General features: G+C 45.9%; 1 protein-coding gene across 15 annotated transcripts in view; it reads right to left on the reverse strand.

Annotated features, from left to right (window-relative positions):
* The window catches only part of LOC121074575 (interleukin 1 receptor accessory protein), a 45,756-nt gene that overhangs the window by 11,364 nt on the left and 18,402 nt on the right, over positions 1–15,990 (reverse strand). For 14 of the 15 annotated variants that reach the window (XM_040566859.1, XM_040566867.1, XM_040566866.1 and 11 more), the window contains 7 exons: positions 8,440–8,725; positions 7,505–7,697; positions 5,659–5,824; positions 4,642–4,713; positions 3,393–3,522; positions 2,617–2,765; positions 139–288 (listed from right to left, as the gene is read on the reverse strand). In XM_040566859.1, the coding sequence (XP_040422793.1) occupies positions 139–288; positions 2,617–2,765; positions 3,393–3,522; positions 4,642–4,713; positions 5,659–5,824; positions 7,505–7,697; positions 8,440–8,725 (1,146 nt within the window). Of the gene's footprint in view, positions 1–138; positions 289–1,098; positions 1,423–2,616; positions 2,766–3,392; positions 3,523–4,641; positions 4,714–5,658; positions 5,825–7,504; positions 7,698–8,439; positions 8,726–15,990 lie in introns of those variants that run through there. The other variant, XM_040566874.1, reaches the window with a different exon arrangement.

Genomic DNA, 15,990 nt, shown 5'->3' on the forward strand with positions numbered 1-15,990 from the left:
TTCAGGTGTTTAATTATCTCATCCTTTTGGATACCTTCCTACATTTTAAAGCAATTTGCTCCCGATTCATGAATCCCTACGTAAGGGTCACCAGAAAAATCAGGAAATTACTTATTTTGTAAGCCCTTAACTTCTTACCTAGAACTGTTTCATCTGTTCCAAAATGAGCCCGATAGAAGAGGACCATTTCCAGCCAGTAGACGTGATAGACAACGATCAGCACAACAACGAGCAGGATGGTTGCTCCCAGTCCACAGGCCAGCTCCACGGTGTACTTCGGTGCTATAACTGGGTTCGAAACAAAAGAGCAGGTCTGATTTACCAAGCAGGCTGGGCCCTCAGCTAAGTAGGGACAAGCTTGTATCACATGTAGCCAAAACACTGGCCCTTCAGAGGAATACGGCCAAGCCAAGGCTTTTCTGGCAGGACACGTGGTGGCTGGCCACCCAGGTGTCTCCACTCTGGGTTACCAGGTCTGGTTGGGCTAGCAGGGCAAGTCAAAGCACAGGCTGGGCTTCTGCCTCTGAGCACAACCCTGGGAGCAGCTGGATGGTAGAATGACCTGTACATGGACATCACCTGTACAGTCCAAAGACAGCTCATACAGCTCATGCACATGATCCTCTGAGCATGAGGATATGCAACTTCTAAGGGCAACAGAACTGCACTTACTTCTAGGAGAGCCAGCTAAAGCTTATCTGCAGCAAAATAAAGGCAGTGGCCATCACTTTCCCTCCCCATCACACGTACACAGTTCTTGTGTCTTGTCCCTGACTGATAGCAAGGATATAACTAGCCACAAATGATTGTTTCCAATCAGAAAAGGAGAATCAGAGTTCACACCAAAAAAGATTAAACATTTGCAAACAAACAGGACAACCTGTGGGCATCAAGCCACAAGATCACAGCCCTCCCTGCCCACCCCCAACTCATACAGCATCTGTCATGCCACTGCTGCTTCTTTGTATTAAGGGCATAAAATAAAACTGTATCCCTGGGCAACTCAGGTTTATATGGTGTTTCAGGTGGCAGCTCACATGCACACTGACAAACTGGATGATAGAAGAACAGCAGTGAGTACAAACATCACCACATTCCAAGATCGATTAAGTTTTATTAGAAACTTAATTACCAACAAGAAAACACAAGGAATTTAACAAGTTTCATCAGGTGATGAGCAGAAGTGCATGAAGATGAGAGGGAAAGCATCCAGAAAAATCAGGAAACATATATAACCTAATGTAATGAAATAGCTGGAGCCAAAATATATAGCAACTTGCTAGAAACTGGAAGGCAAGTGGTGAGGGGTTAGGTTCTAGCCTGCTTGGCAGCATTCCTATGTACAGTGGGGTGGATGGTCTGCAGTGAGCTTAGCTTAAGATTGTTCTGCCAACAATGGTCACAGCTGGTCCTCGCAATTTGCTATGGAACAAAGAAGAAAGGAGGTGTGGTGAGTAACAAGGTCTGCTCAGAACAAACCCACTCAACTGCTGCAGGAGCAGGAGAAGCATATGGAAGAGGAAGAGAGAAGATAGTGCAGATCAGTCCACTAGAAACAGCATTTAGGCACTGCTGTATAGAAAAAGAATTGGAAGGCTCTAGAATCATTTCTGCTATATGTACCAATATCCTCATCCCAGAAGAATTAGGGATGTAGGGTGAATGCACTAGCAGACTGCTTCAGTCTTTCAGTTCTGTGTTGGGACTACTGTTCCCTCCTAATGGTTCAGAAAAGGTCTGTCTCAAAGAGGACAAGGACTAAGAAGGAAGAGAAAGAACCCTGAGTAAACACGTCTGTGAGCCTTTCCATGCTAACAGGGAAGAGTGGGAGGAAGGTGGTATTTAGCATGATCTACACAAGGCAGAGTAGCATCTCTCATGGGAAAGGGGAGGTCTGATCCACAGCAAGCAGGTGTTGAATCTCTAGATGAGGTTGATAAGGATACAAATATCCGCCTTACTCAGGAAACTTCATATACCTGTGATGAAGGCATGGTTCTTATTACTCAGAGATGGGTCTGTGAAACAGGAAAAATGCCTTTGACGAAAGAGATGTAGGAAAAAAACACTCTGAACAAAGCTTAAGCAGAGCTGGATCAATCCATACCAGTCACGCAGAGATGGTTGTATCTAGACTGGAGCATCATCACAGTAAGAAATAAAACCTCAGAGCATCATGCTCAGAACACCTCAATCCCTGTGCAATATCACAGAGTGCAGCTTGCCTTCTGCAGGTTGTCAACAGCTAGCTGTTGCATCAGACAAAGCCCTCACACAACAAAGTAATCTAAAATCATTTCAAACAGCCTGTCCCCTTGGGTCTGCATCATTTGAGGTACACAGATGGGATGCAAACAGTTCTGCCCCTCCCTTTTCCCCCCAGACACTTGACCATGGCATAGGAGCGACATGTAGACTTTGCTCCCCACCTCTAAGAAGAAATGCACCATGAGCAGCAACAATACTTTTATGCATAAAGAGTAGCGTGTGTTGGGGAAAAAAGGCCTGAGCAAATTATTTGTTCCCCTACTGTTTTGCAAGGTAAGGTTCAAGGCTGGACCAACAACCCAGCCTGAGCACACCTCATTTCACAATTATACTCTGCAAGTACTTTACCTTTCATGCGCACTATGGCCTGGCTATAGGTCTCCCCTCTGGCATTTCTGGCATAGCAAGTGTAGTTTCGTTTCAAGTCTTCTGGTGTGGCTTTTGCAACTGTTAGAGTCCTTATGATAGTTTTGTCTTCAAAACGTCCAATAATTTCACTGCAAGAGAGAAACTAGAGTATTACACACATGAAACTGCAGTGAGTTCTTACTGACAAATACTCCTTTCCTGACGTAACTTATTTGAAAGGCACCTAAACTGATATTTATAAATTGAAAAATACTTCAGATTTTAATGCAGCTGCAGCTATTCCTTTAGCTGATCTTTTTTAACCTGATAACAGTTTTTCCCTTTGCTTTTTTTTCCTGCATAGGTTTGCAAGCTGATCAGGCAGTGATTGCCTTCCATATCTAATTCAGCACCCAACAAATGGGTTTCTGAAGCTCATTTGGGTTTTTCACATAATTGCATTTCTCTCTATTCCCCCTAATCAATACTATGCATAATACTATATATTTGTTTTCAGCATCTGTCTCTTGAAACATTATCGTTTGTGCTATTACAGAGTACTCCTCTAAACAGAATTGTGTCTGCCCCTGTTTTAGAAATCCGACAGTACCATCAGCTGTTTGTACTGCTACCAGGACCTGAATAAGTGATGTGAACCAGTAGACAAAGGCAGCTCTAGCAGGGGTATGGTAGTGTCACACACCTGCACCCACACTCCTCTGTGGGACGCAGGAGGGGGTTAGACACAAACCAAGGCTTACGTTACTGAGTGTTACCTTTGTGTGACTTTTATCTTGGGGTCCATGATGTCATCTGTGTTTTTCCCATCTATGGTCCACCACACCTCAGTCCGGGAGTCCTTCAGAAAGGTGAAGAAAACCTCACAGGACAGAACAAGCTCATCTCCTGGGAAGAAAGGACCACAGTGAAGTTGAAGTATTGCAAAGCAGGAACAGCACCACAGTGACTTCTGAGCTTCCCAGTGACCCTACCAACTTGAGCTCTGCCTCCCTTTGAGGAGGCATTGAGGCCAGCACACCCCTTCAGACTTCTAACTGTTGAGAATCCTGGACACATTGACTTGTGACAGACAAACAGGAAAAGTTATTCTGCTTTCCTAAATACTTCAGGAACTTCTTGACTGCATCAAGTGATCCACCCAATGAGAGGTGCTCCACGCCAACCACTTCTTGGAAAGCTTAGCAGTGCTAATCGTCCCCCCCTGCACAGGGGCCAGAGACCTTGAAGAGAAGCATTTTGGTGTGGAAACACTTGTTCAGACACTTCACTTCCCCCCAAGATCAGGCCTGGGAGCCTGAATATCGTTGTGATCAGCCCATACATGGCTTTGTCTCAGAGAGACAGTGGGAAAAGTCTGATCTTCTCAGCCAAGAAGCACTGCTTTGAAGTGAAGACTCCACTGCTAATCATCATCATCGGCATGGCATTTATTACAGCAGTGTAACAGGACATGATCCATTCAGTGTAGGGAATTGCTCCAAAGAGCTGTCAGTCTAAACAGATGGGGTGGGGGAAGTGGTGTAATACCCCATTACACAATGCTGTAAGGCCAGCAAACAGAGAGCTGTCATTAATTAGGAAGTAACCAGCCAAAAGGGAGAAGAGATGAGCAAAGAAGTGGCCAGAAGGCTGAAACCACTATGTGCTGAATAAAGGAGGGTTGGAGCAAACCATAGCCAGGGACAGGGCTGATAGAAAGTCCTACAGGAATTTCTCTATGCAACTGAGGGTCCTCCATTTCATCTGCTTCTGCAGCTGCACCAGTTTGCTGGAGTCCTCTATCTCCATGCCTGATTATTTAAAAAAAATAAAATGTGTGCACAAAAACTTTAAAGCTGTGCTCTCCTATTCAGTCATGGAGAACTGGCATCCCACACCATCTGCCAGACAGCTTGTGGCAGCTTGAGTGCTTGGCGAGGGGAAGCACTGGGAAAGCAGCTGAAGAGGAGAGCCTCTGTGCCCAGCTGGCCATGCCTTCCCATCCCTGCAGGCATTGCAATTTACCTGCTTCCAGTTCGTAGATGACTTTCTCATTTGGGGATGTGAATTGTGGTGGCAAGGCCTTGTTCGGAGATCCTGTGGGAGAGAACAGATAGGCCCCCATCAGAAGCTTTGTGAGAAGTGTGGTCCTTGCAGCCTTGCTTGTGAAGCCCTCCTGCTCTGGTGCAGATCACAAATTTGATGATAACACCATCCTGCTGCAGAGTTTTGCACAAAAAGATCTAATCCTAGTTCCCAAAGGGACCCAGATTTTGAGGCTCCTTCAAAGTTCAAGTAAGTCTAGATACAAGGTTTGGACTTCTCAAATCAGAAGAGCCCATGCTCCTCTGAATACTCAGCATCTCACATAAATTACAACCTATCCCAGAAATTCTTTTTATTTCTGCTCCTAAAAAATAAACAATTTCTTGTCCTAAGCATTCAATTCTGCTCTTAAAGCAGTAGTTGTCATGGAACTCAGCACGTGCTCTACTGTTCACGAGGTTGTTAAGCTCCATCGACAATTCACTTGCAGGCAGGCTGAGCCCTTGACCCTGGCACAGACTTGTCCAAGCACTAGGCTGGGTAGCTGGAATCACGTCTGACTGACTGGCGCTCAACCTCAGCACACAAGGCTTTGAGGTTGCAAGAAGACTGGGGCAAGTTAGCTATTTTGGGACATCGAATAATGATGAACAGAGGGCACTGGAGACAAAAATGAGCAACAGTGCCAGGGCAATGCACTCACACGCCAGCAGAGGGTACCCCTGACCATCTCATGGGCTGTACCTCACCAGCCTAAGCCCGGCCACCCTCTGTCCCTCTGTTTTTCAGGGCATGGGACATGATGGTAGGTAGGACATCCAGCGTGACATGCCCTGGACAGTCACAGGAGGCTGGGCCCAGCGAGCAAAAATAGGTCAGTTGGGTAATGCCGACTGAACACAACCACAAACAAATCCAGTGACAGGCTTTTCTAGCCACTTTCACCGCTTCTGGTGTTATCCACCTGCAGCTTACACTTCTAAAAGTCATTCTTACCCACCACCTTCATCATTACAGTTCTGGTGAGATTATACGTTCTTCCATGGTCCTTGAACGTCACAATGCAAGTGTAATTCCCTTCATACGCACTGCGGACAATGCTAATGACAAGCTTCGGCCCTTGGGGGTATCGGTTGTTGAAGCCATCCACCAACTTGCAGGTCTAGAGTCAAGCAGAAAACAACATTTGTGCTTTGGGATTCAAGGAGATACTGGTTTATATCCCACTAAGAATATTTGTTTTGGGACTACTGATATAATACAGGTCAGACCTAAATGCCATGAACCCTGGAACACAAACTAGTACATTCACCTTGAAAATGAGGTGATGAAACAGATGGCCCTAATGGTTTTATCCCACCTCAAAATATAGAGGATTTCAAAGACAAATCTAGCTCTGATCTAGAAGTGCATTTGCAATCAAGGTGAACACCTCAGCAGAGTGAAGAGAGAAAGCAGGAAGAGACAAGAAAATGATGATGTACTCACGAATTGATACTCACACTAAAGGACATGTCCCAGTTGATGTCAGCATCTCTAGCTCTTTTGGGACTAATCACGCTACCCTGACTGACATCAGCTGAGGATGAGGCCCCTGCATTGGCAACCGGCAAATGAGAATATATAGTACAGAAACCTTAGTAACTCTTCTCTTTCTGTCAGAGAAGGCAGGAAACCTTGGCCAACTACCAAGCTAGAGATCCCTTTTCAGGAAGGGGTTATGCAGATGACATCTTGATTGTCATAAAACTCAAAGATATGCACATTTTCTAAGAGATTATTTCTGAATGGTACATTTCCAAATCAGATATATCCTAATGGGGCAGCTTAAGACAGGGGTCATATACCATTCTTAATGGTTTTTATTAGGCATAGGATGACTTGCTACCTAAAAAATGACTTCCATGGGCCTTTTTGTTTCATTCTGCTAATTGATGGTTGAGATGTGAATTTCAATGAACAGTACAAGTAAAGCATTTCAACTACAAGAGTGAAACTGTTCCTCTTGGCTACAAACCTAAGTTCTTCCTGAAGGGTTTCGAGTTTGATATTCTTTAACTTTTTATTTTTTTCTTTTCAATAGCAGATATTTGTTGCCAACTTTTTTTTTTACTATTAAATTTGCTCATACAGCACCTTCTACCTTGAAATCTGAAAGTGCTTTACAAAGCTGCCAGAGAATTCAGTCCCATACCCTCTGGTTGTGCACCCCCTGAGAATTTCTTATTCTCTCTTGACTAAAGGCATCCATCTAGAAAAAAGCACTGGAGGTCAAAATCTAATAAAATTAAGCAGTAGTTGTGTAGGCAAGTGCCTGAGAATAGCCGGAAACAGCCTAATTATCAGAGCAGAGTGCGGTAGGAATGTCTCCATCTTCAGAAAAGAAGTTTGCCAAATTATGGCAAACAGGGCATCCATGGTCCTTGCAGAGCCCTGTTGTACGGCTTCATTCCCTGATCTCATGGGATTTGGAAAGGGGGTTATTTTCCTTTGCTTAAGAGATTTCTTTTTTTGTTGTTTGTTTAACTAAAAATGGAAAAGTGTTTTCTTCACAGGGATAGCGATTTGCTTGCCTTATAGGTCAAGCATACAAACCCCTTACTTGAGCCCTCTCCACTTAAGCACACTAGCCAAAATAATCAGTGTTAGTTCTCTTATCCAAGGACAGTTTTACTCTCAAACTCAATGGAAGCAAAGCTTTTATTGTAGCTTTATTCATCTTAACACTTTAATTGCTGGGCAGATTGAAACACAGCTCCATGATTCTCATGCCACACATTCCTTTTCAGATACAATACTGCATCCCACCACTGCCCAGGTAAAGACAAAAAGTGCTTCTTACCTGGTACCACTTGACAGTTGGTGTCACACTAGCAGGGTAAAACCCATCAATATCTGGACATATGATCTTCTCATTAGCATGCTCCAGGTAGAACATCTGCTCAGTGGGTTTTATTGAATGGCTCACACAAGAGTCTTGGTCTTTTGGAACAACCTCCAAGGGAAAGGCAACTTTGCTACAGTAGGTTGTATTTCTAAGGACAGAGGAGGATAGTGTTGATTAAACGAGAGTGGCTTACTTCTGTATCAGGGGAATGAAATAGGAATCACATGCAATAATGAGCATCGTAGCTCTGATGTGGTATATACAGCCTTAGTTGACTCATTTACATTTGTGAAAGGAAGCGCCATCAGAGATGGCTGCACCAGCTCAGAAAAGGCCATAAACACGATTAACAAGCAACATCCACTCTCCTGCTGGTAAAGCAGATAATGGGGCCAAAGACACTATGAGCAAGAGACAACACGAGGAAGATCAGAAAGAGCTCTTGTGCTCAGTGCATAGCAGATGCTATGCTCATTTTGTACCACACTTAGAGACACTTAATTTCCTAGAAGTCTGAAACTCACGAATCTTTGCCAAATTAGCATGCAGTCAAAACATCACCCCTGCATCTGAAGCTATTTTTACTCTAGACATACAGATCACTTCTTAATGGTGAGCGCCTGTAGGTTTTGCCATGGGCTCAGCAATAATATTTTCAGGGACACTTGCAGTTAGCAAGGAGGGTCATGTTCATTAATGTTTGCAAGGCTCCAAGCACTATTACGATGTAAATTGGCTCAGTGCTGAGTGGTCTTATAATTGTAACATTCTTTTCCCATTAATGCTTATGTAAATGCTCTTCTCCCTACAGAAAGATATGATGTTAACAGCATTGTTTTCCTGCTTCCATGAAGGTCCTTTGATTACAGAAGCCATACCACACAACCTACCTGAGCATGCACGTATAATTCCCTGTGTCATTGAGAAGAGCAGGCCAGAACCAAAGGGTGTCTTTCTCCTTACTGATGCGATTATCCGGGAGACGGAAGTTAATGGGCTCCTCCAGATCCCGGTCCTGCCCGATCCTGTACCAGATCAGGGTTAAGCCAGCAGAATGGGCTGTACTGTAGTTATACTTCAAGAAGGTCTCAAAAAGTGGGCATTTGATCTTGGCAGGTTCCCCATCATAAATCTGGATCTGTTTCATGGTGTCCACGCCCCAGTCATCACAGCGTTCTGCAAGCAGGAAGAACAAGGTGCCTGAGCTTGCACATCTGCAGGAGGAAACCAATTCTGCCCCCCCTTCCCTACAACCCTTGGTCCCGTCTCCATTGAAGTCAGAGGCAATAATCTAGCATTTTGAGTGAAAACAAACTTGGCTTTCACAAAGCACAACAAGAACAGTGTGACGAGCTCTAGAGAACCTGAAAACCTCTACTTTCATTTGTAGACCCGCTATATTTCTTCCAAGGCACCATCACAATGGGAGGTAAATATGATAGGATATTCCCGCCTAACACCAGGCTTCCTAGAGAGCTCCAAGATAATTCAACCCTAAAAAATAACTGCTGTGGGAATATACGATTTGCATGAAAACAATGCCAGAGGTGTGTCCATCCACACAGAGTGACAGGAAAGATGGAAATAGAGGTGTCTTGAGAAGAGAAAAGAATGAGCACCGCAAATATCAACCATCCCTTAGAGCTCTGGGCCATTGCCCCTGCCAGAGGAAGCTGGGCTGGTGGAGCTGGGAGCAAGCACTGCATTTGTGAGGCTCCTGTGCAAGCCATGCTAACACTACAAACACTAACAAGTGACACGTAGCAACTGTTTACAGCAAAATTAGGGAAGGGAGGCTGAGGAGCAGGAGAGACGTTATGGAGGAGACAGCAGCAGGTTCGCTTGTGGATCACAAGCGGCCCCCTGGTGCTTTCCCCAAGCACCGTCCAACAGGATCAGCACGCCTCACGGCGGACTCAGCCTGGCAGACACTGGGCAGCAAGAGAAAAAGCTGTTCAATGATTTTTTATTTTTTTTAAATTGCTTCTAGTGAACAGGATCAAGACAAACAGCATGCTCAGCACCCATTTATCTTCTAAGAGCTCCTTCCCACCCTACTCCTCCCACCCACAAGGATGCCCCATCACAAAGGGATGGGGTGCAAGCAAAGCAGGGTGCCAGCTAACCTGGGAACAACCTGCACTTCCCAAGTCCCCATGCTGACAGGGCAGAGGTGGCACAGCACACTTCCCAGCACACCCCTGCAGCTGCTGCGAGGCATTAGCTAGGGCAGCCTGATGTCTCAGAGCCCTAAATGAGTCCTACAGAAAAGGGGTTGCTGTCTGCAGCTGCCCCAGGAGAGGCATCACAGCCACCCCAGAGACAGCACTGCAAAGCTTCTCTAGTTTGCAGATATTAGAAGAACTTGGACAGAAAGGAAAAACAGAATACAATATGCTCTTTGAGCCCAATTCTTCTGAACTGACTTCACAGGCCCAAAGCAGGCTTTCTGGCATTTTGTCTTCCTTAAACAGACAGTAGAATGTAGCTTGGCCCCAAATTCATACTTAATTAAAAAAAGCAAAGAGAAACCTTTGAGAAGACAGGCCCACAGTGCTTTAAGGCAGCAATGCTAACTCATGTGGCTCAGCAGTGTTTAGTCATGGGGAGGCAGAATTGGGGCCAATAATAATAGAAATGCTTTCTGGCTGTTTTATACGTAACTGTAAATACAAACTGCACAGCTGCTACAGCATGGCAAACTCCCATGCGATGGAGCGCTACTTCTGGACAGAGTGAAATGGGCTGGGAGGAGGTGGTGAGGCTAACAAGAGTCCAAGTTTTAGGAAAACAAAACCCGAACCATGGGGAATGCCATAGCTCATCATCTCAGACATACAGATACTTCTTGCAGAACTACTCGGCATCAGCCTGTACCACTGCTATTGCAGCCAGTGGCAAGGCTCATTCTGAAAGACCAAAATCACTACCAGGCATCTCACACCATGAGAAGGTGCAGAGTCACCCAGCACCACCATGGTGGAGGCCAACTGGAACCAGCATGCTGGTTCATGCTGGTCAGGCTACTGCATTAGGTCAAGTTTCCATGTAGTCAAAAACAAGACAAATGAGCCTGCCAGTGCCTGGCTCTAATTGCATGATGAAGATCTCATTACCATTCACGTGAGGGGCATTTGTTTTCATAAAGAAAGCCTTCCCCTCTGAAAGGGGCGAGGTCTCAAAGCAGACCTGTGCCTGTACATCAGGACACCCAGGTTCTCTTCCCTGCACCTGACTTTGCAGTGTCCTCTTGGGCTGTGAAAAGGAAAATTATCCTTATTACTTCAAATAGCAGGACTGGAGAGAAAGAAAACTATATAAAAAAATTACTGTATTGAAATTCTTGGAGTCAAGATCAATGAATTTTGCAATCATGAGCAGGTCTTGCATTTTGCAAGAGCTCATAAATCAGCATTGTAAAGCTACTTACCCGTTCTACCTGAATGAGTAATTGAAAATAAATATATTGCTTTTGAGTAATCCAGAGGGGGAAAAAATACATCATTGTATGGGCCTTGCTTTCTTAGCTGGGGGAGGAAGAGAGGCTGTTCTGCACTGTAAGAGCAGCACCTGGAGATTTTGTCATGGAGCTGGCCAGTTCACATGACTTCAGGAATGCCAACACACCCTAAGGCTGCCCGTGTCAGGTCATGTTCAGGTGTCCTGCACCCTCCAAGCTCAACCCCAAGTGCAGCACGTAACCAAGCCAATAGCAAGCTGCTACACAGATCACAGCAGCAGACGTGTGGCTTTAGCCTGCAGGTTGTGCTTGCCACTGCAGTGACAAGTGGGATCAGAATTCATACTCTGAATTTGGGGCTTCCCTTGACAAATGGAAACCCAGTGAAGCTAGGGGAGCTATATGCAACACCACAGTCCCTTCCACACTGCAGCAAACAGCACTATACCCATAACAGATGGAGAGAAAATCCTATGAAAAATCCACTATCTCACAAATGCATCTTCCCAGAAATGCCTCTGCAGAACATGTGAAAGCAGCCCCCCCTTTTCTTATTACTACTCATGGTTCAACTGACCCCCTTATGCTGAGTACTCTGCAACCATGCAGCAAAGCAATCTATGACCCATAACGCCTTCCCTGACAGACAACACAGATAAAGAGGTAAGGAAGACGTATATTTTTAAATATATTCGCTGCATTGACACCAAACTCTGCCAGCAGGGGTTGATCCACCTAAAGGCCCCAGAGCTTCACAGGTCCCAGAGAGCACCAGAAGTGGAATGGAGGGAGGCTGCATGGTAGAAAAACACACCTCCAGCACAGGAAAAGAAAGTACAGGCAGAAAGGCTGTGGTACAGATGCTTCACGTGCCTCGAGATAAATACATGAGCAGGCTGCTGCACTACAGCTCTGCCCTGACACACACTGAGAAGTAGCTTGCACACGTAGGTGAACCAGCAAAGTTAATTCCAAGTGTTTTCCTTGCTTGGCCTGTATGTTGCAGTCCCCGTTCATGGGAATATCTACTGTTGTACTAGGGACAGCAAGCTCTTCTGTTACAGAAACAGCCTGATCTGCCCCATTTCAAAATCTGGTGCTGCAACACCCTTCAACATCAGGCATCCCAAAGCAGACTGCTCCTCAGAAGCCAAAGCTGAAGAAAGTGGCTTCTCCAGACGCAAAGCAGAAAATGAAAGGAGAGAAAAAATAGTGATGTTGCTTAGCTGCAGAGGTGAAAAACAGACGGTTCTGGAAACCTTTCCCAACCTTTAATTTACCGCACTGATTTACCCCCTAGGGAACTGAACACTGAGTACACCCAACTGAAACGCTCCCTTCAAGATGCGTCTGCGGCACCTATTAGAAGCACCCACACAGTCAAAATGAGATAAAATTGGTGCAATTATTTGGATTTTCAAGGGGAGACAAACTGCAGAACCCACAGATTAAAAATAAGAGAGCAAGGCCACATCAAGAAGTGCAATGCCCTTTTTTCTCCCTCCTGTTTGGCAGTCCTATGCAGTCATTTTAAGTATACTCATGGTACCTCCATTTAAAGAAAATTTAAAGAAAAAAAATCTCCACCACTAAACCACCAGCTCCACCCTGCTTCCACCCCATCTCTCTGTCTCTCCCCTGGGGCTACAAACAAAAGCCTTCCACTAGCTAAAATTTCTGCGAAGAAATATAGAGCCACTCTTGTGACAGGCCATCCATCACACCGGCACAAATCATCCTGCCACTTGCCAAATTGATGTGTCCTTCGTAGTCGTCTCTAATCCCTAGGAGGGGGCCCAACCCACATGCAGAGAGGGGCTGTGCTGACATTTGAGTGATGCTCTTCCCCACTCCGTGCCACCTGTAGTACCAAATGGGGCTGCACCGTCTTCCTACTTTCTTCTGCATTATCTTAAGGCAAAGCTGAGCTGAGTCCATCTCCCTGCGTAGAGGGCAGTCAAACCAATGGTTAGCTTGATACGGGCATCAATAAGGCAGAAAGCTGGTCCAGGAAAGCAATTAAGACTGAATTAATCACTACCACCTTCAAAAAAATTCCCCCTACCCTCTTTCAAGCGCACAGCAGTTTGCCAGCGAGTGGGAAGCAGAGGAAGCCAGGCTGAATAGCGGAGCTGCTCTCGGAGTAAAGGAGGCACCAGCTGTGGTCAGCCGCCACGCGTGGGTGCGCTTTCTATTCACACGGGTGCCAGGAGCGCCCACACTTCCACTAGGTCTGGGGTTTTGCTTTCACACGTGCATCCTGCATAGGAGTGTGGCACAGCATGCTCCACTACAGCATGTTTTGTTCAGCAGCTGAGAAATGAGGCAGCATAGCAGGAGAGCATCTCCCACTTGGCTTGTGCCCCATCTGACCACGCACACAACGGAGGAAGGGCGGCACCGAGCAGAGTGAGTGAGAGTATCTCCCTGTGCTGGGAGAAGAAGCAGATCCAAACGTGCTGAAATCAGTGGGTATTAGAGGACTCGGGTAGCCCCAGCCAAGATCAGATAGCTTTCAGCATTCGTTCCCACCATCTCCAAAGCAGAGATGTTGGTCAGAGGGTCTGGAAATTGGAAGGAGCTCAGCACCACCTTGGAGGCTCAGCCTAGAAGCTGCATGAACTCCGCAGGAGTTTATAATCTGATTTCCAGTGTGAACACATCAAAAAGAGCCTGTTATAACCTCACTGCCTCCTTCCCCCAGCCTCTCCAACATAAGCGAAAGTGGTGCTGGCACAAACCTTCCTGCGATCAGCTGCGAGGCACAGCGTGCAGCCCAGCCCCGTGCGTTCGATCCTCCTGCAATGGCACCAGCAATGGGGCTTCACGCTTCTCCCAGGGCTCCTTCTGCCACACTGCTGAGCTGCAGTGCTGCTGTGAAAGCATCTCCACGGGACGCTGCTGACAGAGCAGCATCTCCCTCTGAATGCTTATCATTTCAATACATGGAACGGACAAGAAAGGAAGGCGGAAAGAGATTCAGTGTTTCCAGAAGCACTTATACAATGCAGTTGATAAACTTTAGGTCCTGCAAGTCTAGTTCAAACAGCTTCATGAAAAACAAGCTGTGTGAACTTCTGTTGACTTCAGCATAAGCCAGGACTTCAGAGGAAGCAGCCAGAGCATGACATCCAAAAATGATCAATCTGTAATGGAGCCCATAGCTCTCGGCTCGGAGCCTCCTTACTGATCAGGCACAGTCTGTAACGAGGAGAGGGGTGGTTGTTGTTCGTCTTAAGACTCCTCCACAGTGAGCTCTGTGCCTTCAATCGCTATCTGTGATTAAAGCTGTATTTACTGAATGTGACACAGAGTGTTTTGGTTACCTCCAGCAACCAGGCACCAAAAAAGTGTTCAGTTTTCTCTAGCAAGCTTGACATGTTTTCCTTAAGGTTAAAAAAAACACCATGAGATCAAAATGATAAAGGTAGGGGTATGAACTGCTTCGAAGCCTGAAGGAGAAAAGGAGCAAATAGCTACTTTCCATCCCACTTCATTGAGGAAATTGCCGCATGAAGCAAAGTAGAGCAACACAGGAGGAAGAGAGAGAGAAAGAAAACAGAACAGCCTGTTGCAATATTATCTGTACGAAAGGCAGAGGTGGTTCGCCTGATTCATACCGTGATAAAACCATGCTCAAGCTGGCAGGGACTCTTCCACACACCCGGGACATCCGGTCAGATCAAGGTCCAGGCTGAACTCCTGGCCCTGCTGTGGTCTTGCAGAATTAAACCTGTGCAGCCTCATTACTGCACTGAGCCAGGATCTTGGTTGTATCCCATCTTTCTTAAAATACAGCAAAAGATTCTGCACTGCGACTGCAGAAGTGACCATCTAATGCTGTAACAGTGACATTCCCAAAACGAGCTTTCTTCCACGTGTTTCTGCATTTCTGTGCAGAAGGGTCACCTTGCATTCACATCTGTACGAAGTTCACCCCTCTCGGCCTCTCTGTGGCCAAGAAGAAGCAAACACTGTTCCTCTCTCCTTGCCAGGCATGATTCTGGCTGACATGGAGCGAGGCTGAAGGCTGCAGTTACATGCAGACACCCTGGGTAGCTGCATCCTGCAAGTTTTGTCTCTACTTCAGGGCCACACCCTCAACACCCTCAATTTCATGCCCTCCAAGTGCCATAAACTTCTACAACTGCAGTAACTCAGACTGGTATTGGTGGTTATAAAATTATGTCCTAAATTAGGACAGCAAGAAGCTGAGATGGGAAGAGTAGGAGGAAGTCAGGAAATCCCAGGAGAAGATGGTGGGGGAGGGATTTAGTCTCTTTAGAAGACAATAATGCAGTTTAATCTATTTTTCTTTTGACTTTACACACTAAAATAAGCTTCTCAGCTTCTGGGGCTGTCACAAATCATAAGGAAAATAAGGCCACTGGAACCCCATCAGTAGAATAAGAGCGATACAGTAATAATCCTGAGGAGCTGTGCAGGGCTTTCCATCTTCAAAGTGTTTTACAGACAGTAATTTATTAATCCACAGATTTCCCCTGGCCACAAGTAACTACTCTGCATCTCTGCAGAGAGCAGGGAGACACAGGGTGCAGACTAGCACTCAAGAGGTAGTGCAGGAGGCAGCTCTGACCTCCCAGGCCAGACCAGGGCTCCTGGCTGCCCTACAGCCACAGCTGCAGGCGTAAATCCATGCAGGATATGAGCCCATGCTGGGCTCACCCTACCACACAGCCTGTCCAATACCCCCAGAGCAGCTCTCGGAGGAGTTTCTTACACAAGCACAGTGCCTCCTGGCACCGAAGGATTATCTATGGACTGCTGCTACCTGTTAAGTCGGTATCTAACATAGGCCAGCTTTGTTTGGAGACAAAGGGATAACATTATTTTGTATTCATACTGACTGTTATGGTCTTAGACTGGTTTTTCATCTCTTAAACCACTGCGTATCTACATCACCCCAGTGTTGTTAACGAAGTCATTAGAAGACTGAAACTAGATTGATTGGTTTTTGCTG

This window comes from Cygnus olor, chromosome 9, assembly GCF_009769625.2.
Source record: "Cygnus olor isolate bCygOlo1 chromosome 9, bCygOlo1.pri.v2, whole genome shotgun sequence".
NCBI classification, from domain to species: Eukaryota; Metazoa; Chordata; class Aves; order Anseriformes; family Anatidae; genus Cygnus; species Cygnus olor.